This window comes from Cupressus sempervirens, chromosome 2 (assembly GCF_028749045.1).
Source record: "Cupressus sempervirens isolate cs-2001-9-10 chromosome 2, ASM2874904v1, whole genome shotgun sequence".
NCBI lineage: Eukaryota > Viridiplantae > Streptophyta > Pinopsida > Cupressales > Cupressaceae > Cupressus > Cupressus sempervirens.
In genome coordinates, this window is record NC_143119.1 from 95,652,239 (window position 1) to 95,670,558 (window position 18,320).

At 36.3% G+C, this 18,320-nt stretch overlaps 1 protein-coding gene across 3 annotated transcripts in view; it reads right to left on the minus strand.

The window, feature by feature from the left end:
- Positions 1-18,320, minus strand: part of FTSH12 (FTSH protease 12) — a 330,913-nt gene that overhangs the window by 285,004 nt on the left and 27,589 nt on the right. For all 3 annotated transcript variants that reach the window (XR_016359778.1, XM_089812775.1, XM_089812774.1), the window contains exon 3: positions 13,056-13,246. Coding sequence is in view for 2 of the 3 variants with exons in the window: in XM_089812775.1 (XP_089668901.1) it covers positions 13,056-13,246 (191 nt within the window). In the remaining variant the exon portion in view is untranslated. The remainder of the gene's footprint in view (positions 1-13,055; positions 13,247-18,320) is intronic.

Below are 18,320 nucleotides of genomic sequence, written 5' to 3' on the forward strand. Positions count from 1 at the left end.
ACATTAGTCATCACTCACAAACAAGCAAAGAAGGCAACATATCCAAATGCAGTGGTTACGATAGATGCAGCACTTCTAACAGTGCCTAAGGAGTCGGACAAAGAGAGTAGAGCTCACAGGTTGAGCATGTACTTAAGTATGAGGTTTAATCGTATCCCAACACCACGAGCAACATGCATTCTCACACCTACATGAGTAGTAGCCCCGGAAGGAGATCCTGTAGGCATGTAGACTCAGGTGGAGGAGTCACCCGACACAAACCGATGGGATCCTGTAGGCACTATTGAGCGGATGGTGGAAGCAGTGGAGACGGCCATGGGTGCCTAGTAGCAGCCTACTGTGGGGCAAGAGACGGTGATGGGAGAAGTTGTGGAGACATTTCTTGCTGATATAGAGACTCGTGCTCGCCAAGCGTGGCCTCTGCACAAATACTTGCCTTGGACTCAGTGATAAAGGAGTTGGAAAGCATCATATCCTTCATGAGAGTGGGATGTCCAAGGATGTCCAGCGGCCTTTACAGTTTGTTTTGAGGAGCGCGGATGGCCGAGTGTAGAGACTACGGAGATGCGCCAAGATTGGCCACTACAAGGGAGACTTTGATTGAGGAGATAGTCTACATACACAAGGATGCTTATTATGCCCTTTGGAGAAGCTAGACAGACCAGTTAGCGGCAAAAAGGGCTCAAGAGGAGTCAACTACCACAGTAACCGCGATGAAGGCAGAACTAGTTGCACAGAAGGCAACTTGGGAGTTGGAGAGAGCAACCTGGGAGTCCGAGAGGACAGCACTTTTGACCCAGCAGAGTCAACTACAGCAGGTGGCAGTGGAGCAGCAGGTGGCAGGTGAGAAAGAGGAGCTTGGAGAGGTTGCTGAAATGATGCAATCAGCCTTGGAGATTCAAATGGAAGCTAAAGCAAATTTGAAGGTAGGAACAGGAGATCCTAAAGGCACTATTGAGCGGATGGTGGAAGCAGTGGAGACGGCCATGGGTGCCCAGCATCAGCCTACAGTGGGGCAAGAGACGGAGATGGGAGAAGTTGTGGAGACATTTCTCGCTGATGTAGCGACTCATGCTTGCCAAGCGGTGGCCTCTGCACAGACTCTTGCCTTGGACTCGGTGGTAAAGGAATTGGAAAGCATCATATCCTTCATGAGAGTGGGATGTCCAACATCCTTTACAGTTTGTTTTGAGGAGCGCGGATGGCCGAGTGTAAAGACTACAGAGATGTGCCAAGATTTGGCCACTACGAGGGAGACGAGTATGGAAAGCCGCAATGACTCTGATTGAGGAGATAGTCCAGATACACAGGGATGCTTATTATGCCCTTCAGAGGAGCCAGGTAGACCAATTAGCGGCAGAAAGGGCTCGAGAGGAGTCAACTACTGGGGTAACAGCGATGAAGGCGAAACTAGTTGCACATAAGGCAACTTGGGGGTCGGAGAGAGCAACCTGAGAGTTTGAGAGGACAACATTTTTGGCCTAGCCGAGTCAACTACAGAAAGACGTAGCAGAGGAGCAAGTGGCAGGTAAGAAAGAGGAGCTTGGAGAGATTGTTGAAATGATGAAATCAGCTTGGAGATTCAGATGGAAGTTGGTGAGAAAGAGGAGCTTGGAGAGATTGTTGAAATGATGCAATCAGCTTTGGAGATTCAGATAGAAGTTGAAGCAAATTTGAAGGTACGAACAGGACAAGTGCATGAGCTATGAGCAGAGATGGACGAGCTTAGAGAACGAACGTCTACTACACTATGGACGTGTCCCTCTTCCTAGCGTAATCTTGATGTAGTTTGTTTTGGTTATAGTTTGAGTTTTGTTGTAAGGGTTGTCTCTATTTTGTTGTCCGGAGACGACTTTACTTTTGGGGGGAATGATGTCGGTAAAATCTATATTGTAGTCGACAGGTAGAATTGTATCCGAAAGGGCACATGACGATTGAGTCACCCCTTCGGGAAAGTATATGTACTTCGTCCGAAGGGACCATTAAATCATCATTATCATTGTAAGTGTTGTACTTGGAGTGCATATTGCATATATGAATAAAGTTAGTGTTCTGTATTACATCTTAATCTATTGAATGCAATAAGTATCCATTTACCCCGTACGGTAAACATAAGCATCTCGCACTAGAGTATGAATATGCATCCTTGATTGTTTCATTGAGTGTTCATTGACCAACTTGAAAGCACTTTATACCTGTAATCATTCTTTCACCTTCTTGTAGGCTCCATCAATGATCACTCTTACCTCGCATTCCTCTTTCTTCTTTGCATGTGTGGGGTTATGCCTTGTACCTGTAATCAATCTTTCACCTTCTTGTAGGCTCCATCCAGTGATCACTCTTGCTTCGCTTTCCTCTTTTTTCTTTGCATGTGTGGGGTTATGCCTGTTGTTTTTATTGAGTTTTCAGAAAAAGCCATTGTATGTTCCTTCAAGCATAGATGGGTCCATTTCTCGTTTTCATGTGTAAAAACATGGATTTGGGCAAATTATGAATAGGGAAAATGCTTGGCATGACTGCGGACGGCAAATGAGCAAATGGGTTAAGCTCATAATGGCTCACAAATGAGTAGAAAAACCAAAAACGGGTTTTTTGGAGTGGATTGCATATGCAGACAGCGAGCTTTAAGATGTGCAAATGAGGAGTGAAGTGTAATGAAATGGAAAAGTAGCATGCTTTAATAGGTGTAATTCATACTACGTATCTGGAAAGCATGTGGGAAATTCTTCTTCATCCATAGCGCAGCCATATGGAAGTTCATGGAATGTGTATTAGTGGGGTTCTATCTCGCATTCGCATGTAAGGAAAATGGTGAGCTTGCCTTTTTTTTGAGAACGAGATTTTACACCCGACTGCATATGCAAGTAAATTGAGCCTTGCACATGCAACTTGGAGAAGAAGACGAAAGATAGAAGGCGCAACTTCATGCACACAAAAGAAATGCAAATCTGAAAATGGAAATTGAAAGACTTGCATACACATCACAAAATATATATACAAATGCCGTACGGAAAATAACAAAGGAATTTTACCTCAACTCCACCAAGAATGAGGAAAAAAAATCTTTATTCAAACTTGAGCAAATCTGAAAAAAATCCAAAAGATTTAGGATTTTAGAATTGTTCAAAGCTAAAGACTTAAATAGATATCCAAATCCAAACAACATGGTTCGAATATGGACATGTGGAGATAATTAGAGAGATTAAATGCCCAAAATTTGGAACAAACTTTGACCAAATCAATGCCATATGCAAAGAATTTGGAAAGTAACATCCAAAACATATCAAGTGATTTAGAAGACTTGAATGCAAGCTAGGAAGGATAGGAAATGCTTTCAAACTTACCTTGAACCAATCGCTTGCTGTTTTGGTGCAAATTGCTCACAACTAGGGCATTTTTGAGTAAAAGCGTGCCCTAGATGGGTTGAGAAAAGAAAAAAACATTCAACAAACTCCCTTTTTAAATAGCCTAATGTGTTCTTTGGGTGATTTTAGGCAAAAACGATCCATAGATCATAAAAAATGACCAAGTATTTCTCAAGATATGAACATTTGAAGGCTGGAAAATCCGTCTTTGGAGAAGAACACCCAAAAATGTGACGTTTTGAGAGGCCAAAAACATATTTTTTGCACTAAAAATTGCCACTTTTGGGTGTTTGATCAAAAAGTCTCATGTTATGAAGTAAAAACACACTTTTTGGTTGCATTTGCATGTGAAAAGTGCGCCCAAAAACCTTCCAAATGTAAGCTGCAAGTTAAAAATGGGATTTTCTTGGGCAAATGCATATATTATAATACATACAAAGTACTCCAAAATCATCACTTTGTGTTTTTCATTAAAGACTTAGTGCAAAATGCACTTCTAGAGACCATTTAACATGTAGTTGAGCCAAAAAATGCCACTTTTTCTCAGGCTAAGTGAAATGGGTTTTTAAATATTTCACACACATACAATTGGGTCCAAAATCGCCACCTAGTGAATTTACCTGTTATTAAAACATGTATTTCAACTTTAAAAGTCCATTAAGTGGTACTCTTAAAAGATGTATATGCAATAGGTTAGAAAAACCCCATTTTTATGCATTAATATATATATAAAATAAACTTATACATGCAAAAACATATATAAATGGTTATATTTTCCCACTTAGAGTGATTTAATAAGTTTTAAATATGCAAATGCATATTAAAAACCCACTTTACACATTAAAACGTGTTATTCTAAATTAATGTTGGCGATAATATTTTATTGAATGTGGGTTTTCACATTGTGATTTGCATGTTGATATATGCAATGTGTAATCAAAATCCCACATTATGCACTTAAGTTGTCTTATGTAATTATATTTAATATTTAACTATAGTTTTTGTTAGTGTAAATAATTAATTATTATTACACTTTACTTAAATTTACTTAGGTTAATGCATTATTTTATTAGTTAGACACCTAGGAGTATGCGCACTCGTATGAGTTGTCTTGTTGACAACACAAGAGTTAGCGACTCTAATTTAGCACATGGTGTCTACAACACAGGAATTTGTATAATCATCTGAGTTGTCTGCAGACAACACAGTTGTTCACACTTTAATTAAGTACATGGTGTCTACATCTTTTTACATGACACACCTATGTAAGCTTATCCTCTCATCATCACACTAACTTTTGTGCTCAATGGAGGATAATCCACTCTTAGTGGACATGTGCTTAGTTGTGAGACTTATCACTTTGTTGATTCCTAGTCATTCTAGAGGCTTTTATATTCTAGCACTCCTAGTGTGTATGTACATCAATTCATTTTCATATTGTTATTCTCATCATACTTTATTGGTCCATTTTGTGCCAGTGCTTGAGCTTCTTGATCTTGGTGTGATTTTTCCCTAAGGCAAATTCTTACATGGTACCAGAGCTAAGGGAGCTTCTCTTCACATAGCCATTGGAAACCATTTTTGCTTCACCTTTCGGAGGACCACGATTCAAATCCGGAGTATCGCAGCTGTTCAAAACGTCTAGAACCAAAGTGGACCTCACCATTGCGTCTAAAACATCGATTCAGTGAATTTTGACTATAAATTTGCCTACCCTAGGCCATAGTCAAATTTGAGGCAAAAAATTTTTGCAAACTAACACCCCAAGCCCTGATTTGTGAAATTGGTATGATCTCTTTAGATCTGAGCAATTAATTTTTCAGATCTGAATGTTTTTGCATCTCTGCATTTTTGCTTTTCGGATTTGCATTTTATTTCTGAAATTCTGCGAAAAAATTAGCATTTTAGGCCAATAGGAAAAAAAATTTTGCAGAACAAGGTTAGAGCTTGTTGGTGCAAATCAAATATTGGCATCATATTCAAAAGGTCAAAGAACCCCCAAATCGACTTTTGTTTCATCAAAATCGGAAATCTAAGGTGAAATCTAGAGTCAATTGATTTTTGGAGGTGCGACGGCGGTGGTTCAGGAAAAATAATTGCAGAGGTGATTTGCAAACAGTGATATCTCCCTCATACGGACTCATTTTTTCAGGCAATTTTTTTTGTTTTGGGGTAGAATTTCGTGATCTACACATTGGGTATTGGATGTTTGAGATCTTTGTTCCTAAATTATTCTATAAATCACAAATCCTGATTTTTGCAACTTCAAAGGTTTCGTTCGGTCTCATATGGACACATTTTCAGGTTCTATTTTTTTTGAAAGTGCATTTTTTTCATCTACTTTCCAGATCTGCAATGAGATTATAGGTTTGTGTGGACAAAAATACCACTTTTAGAAATAGGTCTTTTTTTATTAAACTTCAAATTTGTTGTATATCTGAGCTACATTGCTAAGCACTAGATTTGAACTCCAAGAGGAGGTTGTAAACAGAAAAATCAGAAGCCCACTTTTGTCTATTTTGACAAGTGGCCTATTGTAAACGCACTACATATAAAGTGCCAAAAGCATCATTTTTTGGGGGGTTCTTTGATTGACTGAAAGGGGGGGTGTGTCTTATATTCTTGTGTCTCTCTTTCTCTCTTGTGCTCTTCTAATTTTTTGCATCATGGGTTCACCTAAAACTCCACTTTTAACTTCACACAATTATACTACATGGAAAGATATTGTATGGAGTAGACTAATGGAAAAAGGTTTTGATGGGACTCCAAATTTTGACAAAATTTAAAACCTCCATTTATGAAATAATGCTGGAGACTTGATAAAAAATTGACAGCAATGTTGGTTCGCTGAAGAAAGGAAAATTTAAAGATGCAGTAGTAGTGATGATTCTTACTATGTTGTTTGCATCGTTCAATATAAGTCTACAAAACATGGGTCAGTGTTTAGTGTGATGCGCGGCATAGAGATATTGTTCCACAAAGCATCTACTTTGCAGCTAGAGAGGATAGTCATGGTAGTAGGAACAATCAAAGCCCATGAACATCTTTCACCTGAGCAATCATTAATGACATCTTTGACACATGGCTAGGATTACAAAGTGTTTTATCAATTTCATTTGGCCTCCTATTCTACCATAGAAATACCCGCCTCCAAATTAAATGCCAGACTTGTAGTCACATATTGTATATGCATTAGGACATCCCGCATATGAAGCTTCTACCCAAAAAAATTTATAATATGCACATATGTCAATGAACCAAAAACTGTATGTATCACACTAGCATGAAGATTTCCTCGAGTCCATTTATCTACCAATACAAGTCTAGTCACATGACATGTTTTAAAGATTGAATAATTCTGGATGATCTACATGGAGATGCTCAGCACTATATTTTCTTGGTTGAGGAGTAGGAAGATGAATATCTACAAGATTGATGATGCTTCATTTTTTCAATACTCGACCAGACATGAGGGTTATTGCACCAGTGAAGGCCCAACTATTTGCCTGCATTAATGTAATTGTCATCTTAAGAGCAATCAGATATTCACACAGGAAAAGAACAAAGCACAATTGGAACTATTGGGCCTGGAGATATTGGAATAACATTGCCGACAAACATCAAAACCCGATAATACCCAAGGTTCTGGGCGGAAAACTATTGTCGTGAGTATATGCAGATATTGTGGTTAAACAGGTCAGTTAATAGTCAAACTGAGAATAGTTGTTTTTGGCATTATCCCGACAAAGTTGCGGCACCATACAGATATTAATAAAAATAAAATCGAAACCCTATCAAATATAGACATCACGAGAATATTGTATGGCACGAATTGATAAATGGAAGACACAATGGATGATAGTCAACATTGAGGTTCTGTATGGTTGCCTGCACATACAAGAATAAAATGTTGTTTAGTGTTACACGACCACAACGACAGAAGAATTCAGGGATAAACAAGCAATTTTATAAATTGATTTGGAGATGCAAGAATGAAAATATAACGACATAACAGACCACATTCATTGTTTGATCAATAGCTGCATGATAAAGTCATCCTCTGTGAATTAAGGCAATGGTTGAAACTAGATTGAGTCTTTGTTAATTCGAGGAGTATAACATGGAATTGAAGCCGACAGGACAATATGCACAAAGCGAATAATGGTATGCGAATGAAATAATTCTCCAGTCAAAGCACTATACAGGAAGGAATCGATCTTTCCAGGCCCGTGTAGGAGAATGAACAGGGCCACAGAAAAATTAAATTCCTCATAGAAGATGAGGTTATATTAAAATAACATGATAAAAGATTCGACTATGATTAGAGATCATCATATAATTTATTTAAAAAAGGAGCCCTCTAAACTAAACTCAATAAATTGACGAGAAAGATATAGAAGATGCCGATAAGATTTTTATCTACATTCGTTTGGAAACGTTATTTAATATACAAACAAGTATTGAATAATATTATCATCGCCAAGAATATAGAAATAAAGGGTGCAATTAAGGAATTATTAATTGGAAGGGTGTAATTATTTTCAAGTAATATGTCCCTTTACTTTGAAAAGTCACATCCTTGATATAATAAGGATATAAAAAGAGGACATAATGAAATGGAAAAAAAATATCTGAACAATTACATCTATATTCTCTTAGGGGAAAGTATTTTTATTTCTATTATTGTATGGAGGAATAAGGGGCCTATTATGATTTTGTAATATAAATTCCATTATTTTATTTTAAATAAAATAAAATGTCTTTTGTTTATTTTTAAATGGCGTGGAGATTTAAACTGCAGGCGAATCATCCTTTGTAATTATATTTCAGAATTTTGAAAATGATTTTGATATCAGATAAGTGGACATGGTCAATTAGCATTTTAGATTTGATCATCATAGGTGTTGTGAAATATTAAACTGTTTCCGCACCTCTGTCCAGTTTCTCCTTCTTAGCGGAGTTAAAATTCAATCTGGACTAATTTAAGATTGCATTATAATTGGTTTGTCGCATCTGGATTATTAAAATTGTTGGCAGTACAAGTGCATTGAACATTACGAAGTTGTACGTGAAAGTTCACCTAAGTTGTCTCTATCACCCGAATTAACAAGGTACTGGTCTTTTGTTATTAAAGTCAGAAAATCTATATATATTCCTTCTGCAAGCATCAAATCCATTTAAGTTTGAGTGTCTAGAACCTTCCCGAGCAGCAGAAAATTGTCTATTTAAGAAATGCCCGAACATTGTCTATAACAGCTCTAGGTGATAGTTCACAGCTTTGTCTTACAAATTACTGTAATGAAGGCACCCATGTGGGTTAGCATATTGTAATCCTGAATTTTGTAATTTCGCATTTGCGGCGATAATAAGAAACCCATATTTTGTTCTCACAATTACTATTGTTTCTTTATTTCTGTTATTTGTTTATGGTATTAAGGGGAGCACCCTTCATCAAGTGGTATCAGAGCCAGCCTCATCAAATCGTATCAAAGTGTACCTTCATCAAAAAGTATGTTCTTTACAAATCTAAACCTCTAGGATACAAAGTTCTCATCGCATGAAGCATATTGCAAAAAGCTCCTGTATAAGTCTGCCCCGTATTGGCTTATATTTCAATAATGCTTTTAAAAATACAAGTATTGCATTTCGGCACAATCATTCAATGCAAAAGAAGATAATCGTATCATTTAAAATCAGTAGAATAACACATGAAATCTTTAATGCTTCATTCATACATTACTATTTGTTTGCAAAATATATTGATTCATATACATAGATAACCAGGTCTATGACCTGGTTATTGGTCGGACTTGCACAATAGGAACAGCTCTAGTTGATGCACAGATGCCTTCTCCAAGAAGCTTCAAATTGCAATGATTGTATTATGCACTAATATAAAACTCTAAATGTAACGTCGTAAATGGTGAATTAATTATAGAAAAGTATCGAGAGCAGAACAGAGATCGAAAATGAGGTAGTAATAATGTCTCAATTTGCAAAGAAAGATATATACAATCAAGAGTTATCACGTGAAACATAGCCTTCTCAGTTCAATTATGAGCAAGATACAAAGGCGGCATGAGTTACAAGATTCTTTGGCCATCGGCTCATGTAATAATATGAATATTCATAATGTGGCCATCCAAAATAAATAAAAGGCCGATGAGAGCCATGTAGAATGTGGCCGCTCAAGAGAAGAAATAAACTATTGCCAAGGATATATTAAAACATATATTAGTTATTAAAACATAAGATATAGGGCCTATAACATAAGATAATATTAAAACATAAAATAATATTGCTTAGTCGTAACTATAGTTCTCAATTTGATTTAAGCTTGAGTAATTATTAAATTATATAAGTAGGACCGGTTAGCTCATAGTTGTCCCTTAGTATACCCTTGTTTGCCTAGTCGTTTTTCCTTGGTCGTGGTGGTTTAGGACTCCTGCTTATTTGCTCAATGTAGGTGGTGCCACCGTGCCCAATTCCTTTCTGGCAATGTCCCCCCCCCCCCCCCCTCAACGTGCTCCTGCATGGAAAGAAATTCTCAACGATAATATCATACTCCTCAATATAATCACGATTGCTACAACAAGTTATTTTTTAATATACCATCATAATGGCTAACCACCATTTCACTTCCCATGAATTTATGATGAATAACCAACTTTCCAAGGTAACATTATAATAACATCATAATGATTGACTAACATGTTACCTTCATATGAAATTATAACAATCAACCATCTTACCATTTCACATGATCATAACTAATTTTACCTATCAACTGACTTTACATAAAACCTCAACGGTTATATGAACATTTTAAAATTGAGCCAAAAATTGGGATGTAGCATATCCTCCCCCTTGTGTTTCATTTTCCTCGATAAAACTTTGAAATTTTAACGAACACTATAAAGGACATTTAAAATTGGGATGTAACATCTTTATTATTCAGTTTGCTTTGACATTTATAAGTGTGAAGAGGTACGCTAAACAGCTCCCAAACTTTATTATCATTTGATGTCATTTGGTAATGGTTAAATAATATGATTTATGGATAATTATATGATATTCATCATGTTTTCCAATATCTATCACGTTGGGTGGAACGACTTAGTTGCTTACCAATTCAAAGGTCTTCATCATATTGGGGGATGTCAACTCTTTTCTTCCATATAAGAATCTCGGTCATCACTCATGAATTGCCTCATATGTCAGACGATTCAAATATTGATTCATGTTTATAGATACTCCACCACAGCCTTTGTTTAGTAATTACAATGACTACACATTATGGGCTTTATGCAGTAGTCAGTGTACTAGAGTTGACCGATAGCAATACCTTGTTAGACGCTGATGTGGATGCATACATAGCTTCATGTTATGGTCTAAGCTATGTGATATTCTCCATATGAGGGCATACATGCAGTAGTATTGCTTGTCTATGTTAATCCTCACAACAATAATATCTGTAACCATCGTTCATGCAGCAACCATGTGCATTCTTGGTCAAATCAACTTCATCTTCACCGCAATCACTCTATACCATTGAATTGCTATTTTTATCAATAATAGTTGCAACTCTAACTATCCTTGGATCAGCATGATTAAATTATAAATGATTTTCAGTTGATATATTGTGTGCCTCCACCAATATTAAAGAGCCTATCGTCCTTCATAAATAAATTTCAATCATTAATTAAAATTTATTTTAATCGTATTATGTTCTTATTTTTGGGATATAAAAAGAAGTTTCTAAGATTTGCAGATTCACTATTAAATATATTCACAGATTCGCTCTCTCATAATTCCAGCCCCAGGCACCCAACCTCTCATGTTCCCTTCTCCTATTCGCAGGCTGTTCAAGTATTATTTTAATCAGCTATTTTTTTAATTAACTATTTTTTTTTTTTTTTAAATATATATATATAAACATGTGTTTTCATAAACGCACATTATATTTATATTATATAATTTGTATATAATTATAATATATAATAGTATATAATATTTGTATTTATATTCGTACAATGTGCAGTACATAAATATATTATGAAAACACATATTATATTAAATCAAATATGATATAAATATAACACTATTATGTAATAGTCCAAGTGTCCTATTCTCTCATTGGTTTGAAAAATCATTTTAATTTTCTTACAGACCCATGAATTGCTGCCCTCATGTTAGTTGAAACTTTGGCAACCATGATTAGGGTTTGTAGGGATAATTCCTGGCCCTTGATCTTGGATCAGTCTGGGGCCTTCCTTGTAATTGGACATCTATAAAAGGCCAAGATCTTCTCATTTGTAAAGGGTTAGATTTATTAGATTAGACAAGTATTAGAGAGCCAGTAGTAGATTAGATTAGGTTAGCTAAGGGCAAGACTTGATCAAATTATCACTATGAAGCTCTCAAAGTTATTGATAATTTATTGTTTGTTCTTCAAAGTGAATTACTTAATGTTCATTTGAAGTGTTGCTTAGTTTCCTCAATTCTTCACTTGGAGTAGATTTCATTTCACATTGTTGAAATGCTTAGTTGAATGAAAGTAATTGTGGGTGTTTACTTGATTGACTCAACGAGTCCGGACCACTAGCCTCTTGCTGATTGTAAGTGTGCCTTGTGTTGTAAGCCAATGATAGAAAGCGCTTAATTTCAATTGATATTCAACGTTTAGTTTGCATTTGATGGGATTGAAAAGGGAATATTAATTTGAAAACTATTCAAGTGCTCCTTAGAAGCTTGCACTAGGTGGATGGAGCCATCGATTAAGTTACATCTAGTAGATCCCGAGCCATCCATGATTCCTTGCATTCCTACTTAGAAGTAGAGGTAGAACTTTCAGTTTGAGTTAAGAACCAAACTTATTTTTATTGCATGTTGTGAAGCCATCTTTAGCAGTGCAAGCAGTTGATCCATTGAATGAGCAGTGTAAAAATCCTGAAAATTCCTCTAGAGGCCAATCTTAACTATCAACACCACTAGTCTTGAAGACAAAATAATAAGAAACACAAGCCAGCAAGGAATTTATAATATTATGCGGTTGGATACTACAAGAACAATGCAAAAGGTATAAAGTAGATGTCAAAGCCAAAGAGATGGTAGCAGAAGAATAAAGGTATTTATCCAAAGTCAGCTGCAGTACAAGGATGTGAGATTCAGTTAAGATCTATCTAAATGAAAATCCATGACTCCCTGATAAAATATGGATCAAATTTAAGCCTCCTTCTACCTCAAGATGAAAGCATCAAGTAAAATTTCATCAGAGCACAATGATACATAATTGGCTGCGAAGTCTAGTCAAAGATCATATTCAAGAAAAGATTCCTGCTATATATATGAACATATTACTTTTCTCATAAATTCATGCATATAAAGAATAAATCAAATAAAATTACAATATGAACATAAAAGCAATAAATAGAATCTTCAAAGAAAATGGCATGTCTGCTAGGAATGTCCACAAAAAATTCTTTCAAATATCTAATTGTAAATACGAAACAATGCCCCCGACTGAACCAGTCTGCCATGATCAATCAATAAAGCCAAAAAAAAGGCTCTGACCTCCAAGACAAATGTTTAAAAAAGGAACAAAATTGTTTCAATATGTAGATATAGAAACAGTAGACTCAGATCTAACAAACAAACTTTTCAGACCAAGCTCCTTTAATGGTTTCTTACTTTCATTATCGAAATTGGTAACATCATCAATAACGTTTTCCAAGTCTGAATGAGGATGTGCTGCAGTATTTTCCCATACATCCTGTCCAACATTCTCCTTAGATTGATGATAGGGTGCGTCGTCTTCAAGATGATACTTATTTACTTTTAGGCCTTCTGGCATGTATCTACTCCACAGCCTTTCCTTTAATCTGCAAAAAGAAAATCCACAGAAAAACATCAGAGTTCTTCAAAATAAGAGAAAAGATCATGTTGTTTTCATAAATCTTAATATAATATCCTTAATGTCCTACCCTAATGCATTTTAATTTTATATCACTGCAAAAGACACCTGGGTACATCACCAGGCCCTAGCCCTAGCTTGGCACCACATCAGCAGCAGATACATGGCATGGTAGGAAGCCTTATCACATGGTACAATTCAAATTTGAGACTTTGGACATCAAATACTTATACAACCAAATGACATTACACCACCACTTGATGGATGATTTTCAATTCTACTTTTCAAATAAGTAAAAAAAACTTTTATTTATCCCATACATTGTGCATAATGATGAGTATGATGCCATTTTTTATTAGCAATTTTATTGATTTATTTATTGTGATTTTAATGGTAATGTTTTTATCATGACAGCTTAACATTTAGTATTTTTGTGCGGAAATCACCTGATAGTACTGTCATGGGAGGGTATTATAGAGAAGAAAAGCTCTAGACTAATGCAATGACAAGATAAAAGAGCATAGTTCCACGGAGTTTTCTGATGGTGAGATGTGGAGACATGGGGATAGGTTTCAGAGTCCAGGGGACAGAGGCCTGAATTTGGGGACAGCAAGGCAACAGTAAGAGGAGGGCAGTGAGTAATGATGCACACCGAAATGATAATCAAATGAGTTAACAAAAGCGAGGAATACACCTTATAGAGAGAATACAAGACGATGTTGCTAACATAGAAATAATTCTGGACTGAAACAAAAGAAAGAAAGTTACTAAAAAGTAAAAACAACTAACCTTATCTAAATGACTAATACAATCATTAAATATAAGAATATACCTTTAATATCCTCCCTTAATGGTCATTCTACTAACTACACCAAGTTGCCCCTAAATTTTACAAACTTGTCCAATCTCACAGACTTGGTTAGAACATCTACAGTCAAATCCGCAGTTGAAACATATGGAAACATCACAAATCCATCTTCAACAAGTTTTCAAATGAAGTGACAATGGAGACCTACATGCTATGTTCGCTCATGGACAACTCAATTCTTGGCAAGCTTTAGCACCCTTTGGTAGTCACAAAACAAGGGTGAAGGCCTTTCTTAAGACATTTCCATGTCAAAAAGCATCCTCTAAAGCCAAACAGCCTCACATGTAGCTTTTACAGTTCACCAGTACTCAGCTTCTATTGAGGAAAGAGTACTTGCGTGCTACTTCTTGCTAGTCCATGTAACTGCTAAGATATTCCTAGGAGTAGAGTTTCTATCATCAATAGAACCTGCTCAATCTTATTATTCTAAAACCAATTAGTTAAAGATCCTTACCTCTGTTAAATAGAATACCAAAGTCAAGAGTACACACTTCTCTACAATCCAATGTTTTGCTTTTGTAATACCCCGGCTTGGTATCGTCTTCAAACTCTAAAATGAAAATCTCGAAACATATTGAACAGCAAATGCATGCAACTGACTTTATCAAATGTTCAACAAATAACCAGCAATTCATCTAATATAACAAATTCCAACAATCTCAGGTTTGTTATTGCATTATACATCAGCAATACAATCACTGTTATTATCACCAAAAAAATCCAATCTTAAAAACAAAATTACAGTCAGATTGGAGATGCTAAAACAAGATATGAATTAAGCACAAGTGAGACACATGAAATGATGCCTCAACTACAATGGGTTTTCATCCACCGTCTTCCGTCTTGTGGGTTTTCATCCTCCAAGCGGATTGAAGCTGAACCTTCGAATTTACTCTCCAAGAAAGATCAATAAGCAGATCAAAAACCAAGCAAATATCCAAGCATACTCAAATGAGCTCCTCCTCCTTTTTTAAAACACAACCTTGTGACCTTTCATGTCCCTATGCTTGAATCTTCATTTTCCAATCCCGTCCTTGTCCTTTTGTAAGTTCATCTCTTATTGACTCCCCCTTTTAATATTAAATTAACTTTAATAACTTTGTATTAAGTCCTCAATAGTCAATATTAATATAAAGGGGTTGGGCAATTAATTTTCAAATGTCCTAGAAAAAAGAGGACATTAAAGTCCTCCCTCGTCAAGATTGTTTGCACTCAAACAATTGTGTGCATGTGATCGTGATGCCTGGTTCACATGTCAGTCTCATAAAAAGTGCTCTGACAATATGCTATGCCACTTTGATATGAACGAAGGACTTAGAACTGCAACACCATTCACTAGCTTCCCATAGGAGCAATACCTCAAGCAAGCTAATACCAAGATCCCAAATCATGTTGTCATGACTATTAGATATGATGAGATAGGAATGTATCAAGGAGCTATGTGTATCCCAATAGATGGTGACAACCCAAACTAAGTTGTTGATATAAGAAACAAGCTACTTAATAGCTGAAATCAACACCAAGGGCACATAAAGTACAATATTGCCGTCACCAATTTGCAAAACCCTTGAGTACATTGGTGCCATGAGTAAGAATAAGGTGAAAAAATCATTCCCTATGATCAAAACATAACTCTCATCAATCCTCCACCAAGATCTATTCAACTGCTGAAGTATGAAATCCATCCAACCCATATATGAGTTGGAATCTGGAACCATGTATGGGTTGATCGATGGATGAGCGACACTAGTCAATTCACCGCACCAATCCTATGATCAAGATTCACCACTATGAACTGTAATTGGATCCAAAATTCTAGAGTCAAGATCATCCTCTTCATGACAGTCAAGAGGATCTCCCTCGATTATCAGAAATCCCAATCTGCATCTACTTCAAACAAAGGATTGTCTACCAACTGAATGTGATCTGAAATTTTGGTACTTGGTCTCTTGGGACAACTATCCAAGTCATAAGTCTATTGAATGCTATCAAGTTCATTAATTACTTCTTGGAAAAATTGTTGCTTCACTTTACTCTCATGTTCCCTAGTCTAATTTGTGACCCTAACCTGATTTTTTGCTTCAAGAAGAGTAACTTGTGTATCATCCAATGCCTCCTGAGCATCCTTAAGTTCCCTACAGAGCTCCACAATCTCATTCTTTCCTTTACTCAACTGATCAGCATATATTCCAGCGATCTTAAGAATATGATCCCTATCGGATAGCAAGCACAAATAATTCGATTTCATAGATTCAAGAGCTGTTTTGATTATCTGCAAATCAACAAGTAAATCCCCTTCCACTCCCTTTTGAGCCTTTCTATGGAGATCCTCAATCATCCTGTCAGTGTTGTCATTATGTACCAACGATGCCACAACCATGTCTTCACTAACCTTCAGCTGTGTTTTTAAGGCATGCATCTCATTATTGTCATGTTGACACAACTCATCGACTTGTAGTGTCATCTTGGACTGTTCCTTGAAGTTGATATCATGTGTATAAGAAACACATGGTTCATCACACCTCTCAAGAATATAATCATAGGTCTCAATTTCCTTGTTCCTTTGATTTGCATTTGTTATCATTTTCACGCAAAGGCTCATCATACAAAGATTCCGACATGCTATTACTTTAAGTAGGACCACCCTCATCAAATTGTTTGCCAACTTCATCAAACTGTTTGTCAAGAATAACCTCCAAATCACCAACATAGAAACTTGTATGTTCATTATCCATCTTCTTCCAATCGCTGGTCTGAATCACTTTACCTTCCTCCTCACTACTATAATTCCCATAAAGCCTCATAGGAGTTCCTTTAACCAGTAAACCCATGGAGATCAGATCAATATCCATCATGAGATCCTGAAATTTGTTGAATCTATGCTTAATTAACTCCTCCACGAGCTCGAAGGCTGTAGATGAGAGCGTAAACTTGAACAATCCTTTGCAATTGTTCCCTCCTTCAAAAAGATAACAAGATTGACTGTAACATCTTGCAGATTTCAACATTTGAACCAAAAATTGAGGATATAATGGTGTGCATGCTAGCCTTTACTTTCCTTGAATGGTGCTTCCTAATTCCAAACAAGAAGCAATATAACAACTGAAAAATTAAATTGTTGCATTCAAGGTCAATCATAATGTAAATGATTCTCTTCTTTGCTATAATATCTAAAATCTTAACTTTCTTGGCAATAGCAGGATCTTTTTCATCATGTAATCCCTCTAAGTTTTCCACAGTCAGCTGCAGAACTTTCCTCAACACATTAGCGTTAGAGGCTGCTATAGGGGTTGTTATTCGCATAATCTCACTAAGACATGAAGCAAGTACAAGCCTCAAATCTTTATGTAGATGTTCCATGAACCCAGGCTGGACCAAGGTTACCATTGTAGGCTGCAAGGCCCAATTTAGGAGCCTACAATCTGCCTGCTCAACTCTGGTCAAATACATTTCAATCACCTCCAACTTCCAAATAATGGCATTTAACAAAGTCATGGAGCCTAATTCCAACCCAGCCATGTATAACCAGTTTCCCACTTTCATTTCCTTTGGCAAGTCTCTTAGTTGTTCACAATTAAAGGTCTCCTTAAAATATTTTGAAAACACCTTGTGTTTCAGATTTTCCATTGTCTTAATTTGCTTCCTTCAAACTGAATTTGGATGAACTGAAGATTACACCTAATTCCACCAAAAATTTCCACACTGTTCTATTGTGTCTGCTTAAACTCAGGAAATTTGTCAACTAGTTTGCAATACCAACTAGATGTTGGATCAATAAATGGAGCAATAGCCTATTTCCGCAATAAGCAAGAGCCTGTGTAATATCCCTAATGCAGAAACTTGAATTTTTGTTACTCAAAGCCTGATTATCTCAATTGATTTGCTTTGTGGTACCAAGCAGAACTGAATAGGATTAATCGTTAAACTTGAAATAAAAAGATCAATACGAGAATCCAGATTGAAGATATTGCAGATACTTGAAAAGTTTGTTTCTCTATTCAACAGTTTAGCTCCTCCTTAAATTTATTCCTAGAACATCATCTCCAAAAGTTGGTCACTATGATCCCTGTTACTGGTGGGCTGCTAACATGTCCCTGATCATCTAACCCTATGCATTTCGGCCAGAATGTCTACACCATCACTATCAAGCTAACAGTCACCCCCAGCTCAGTCG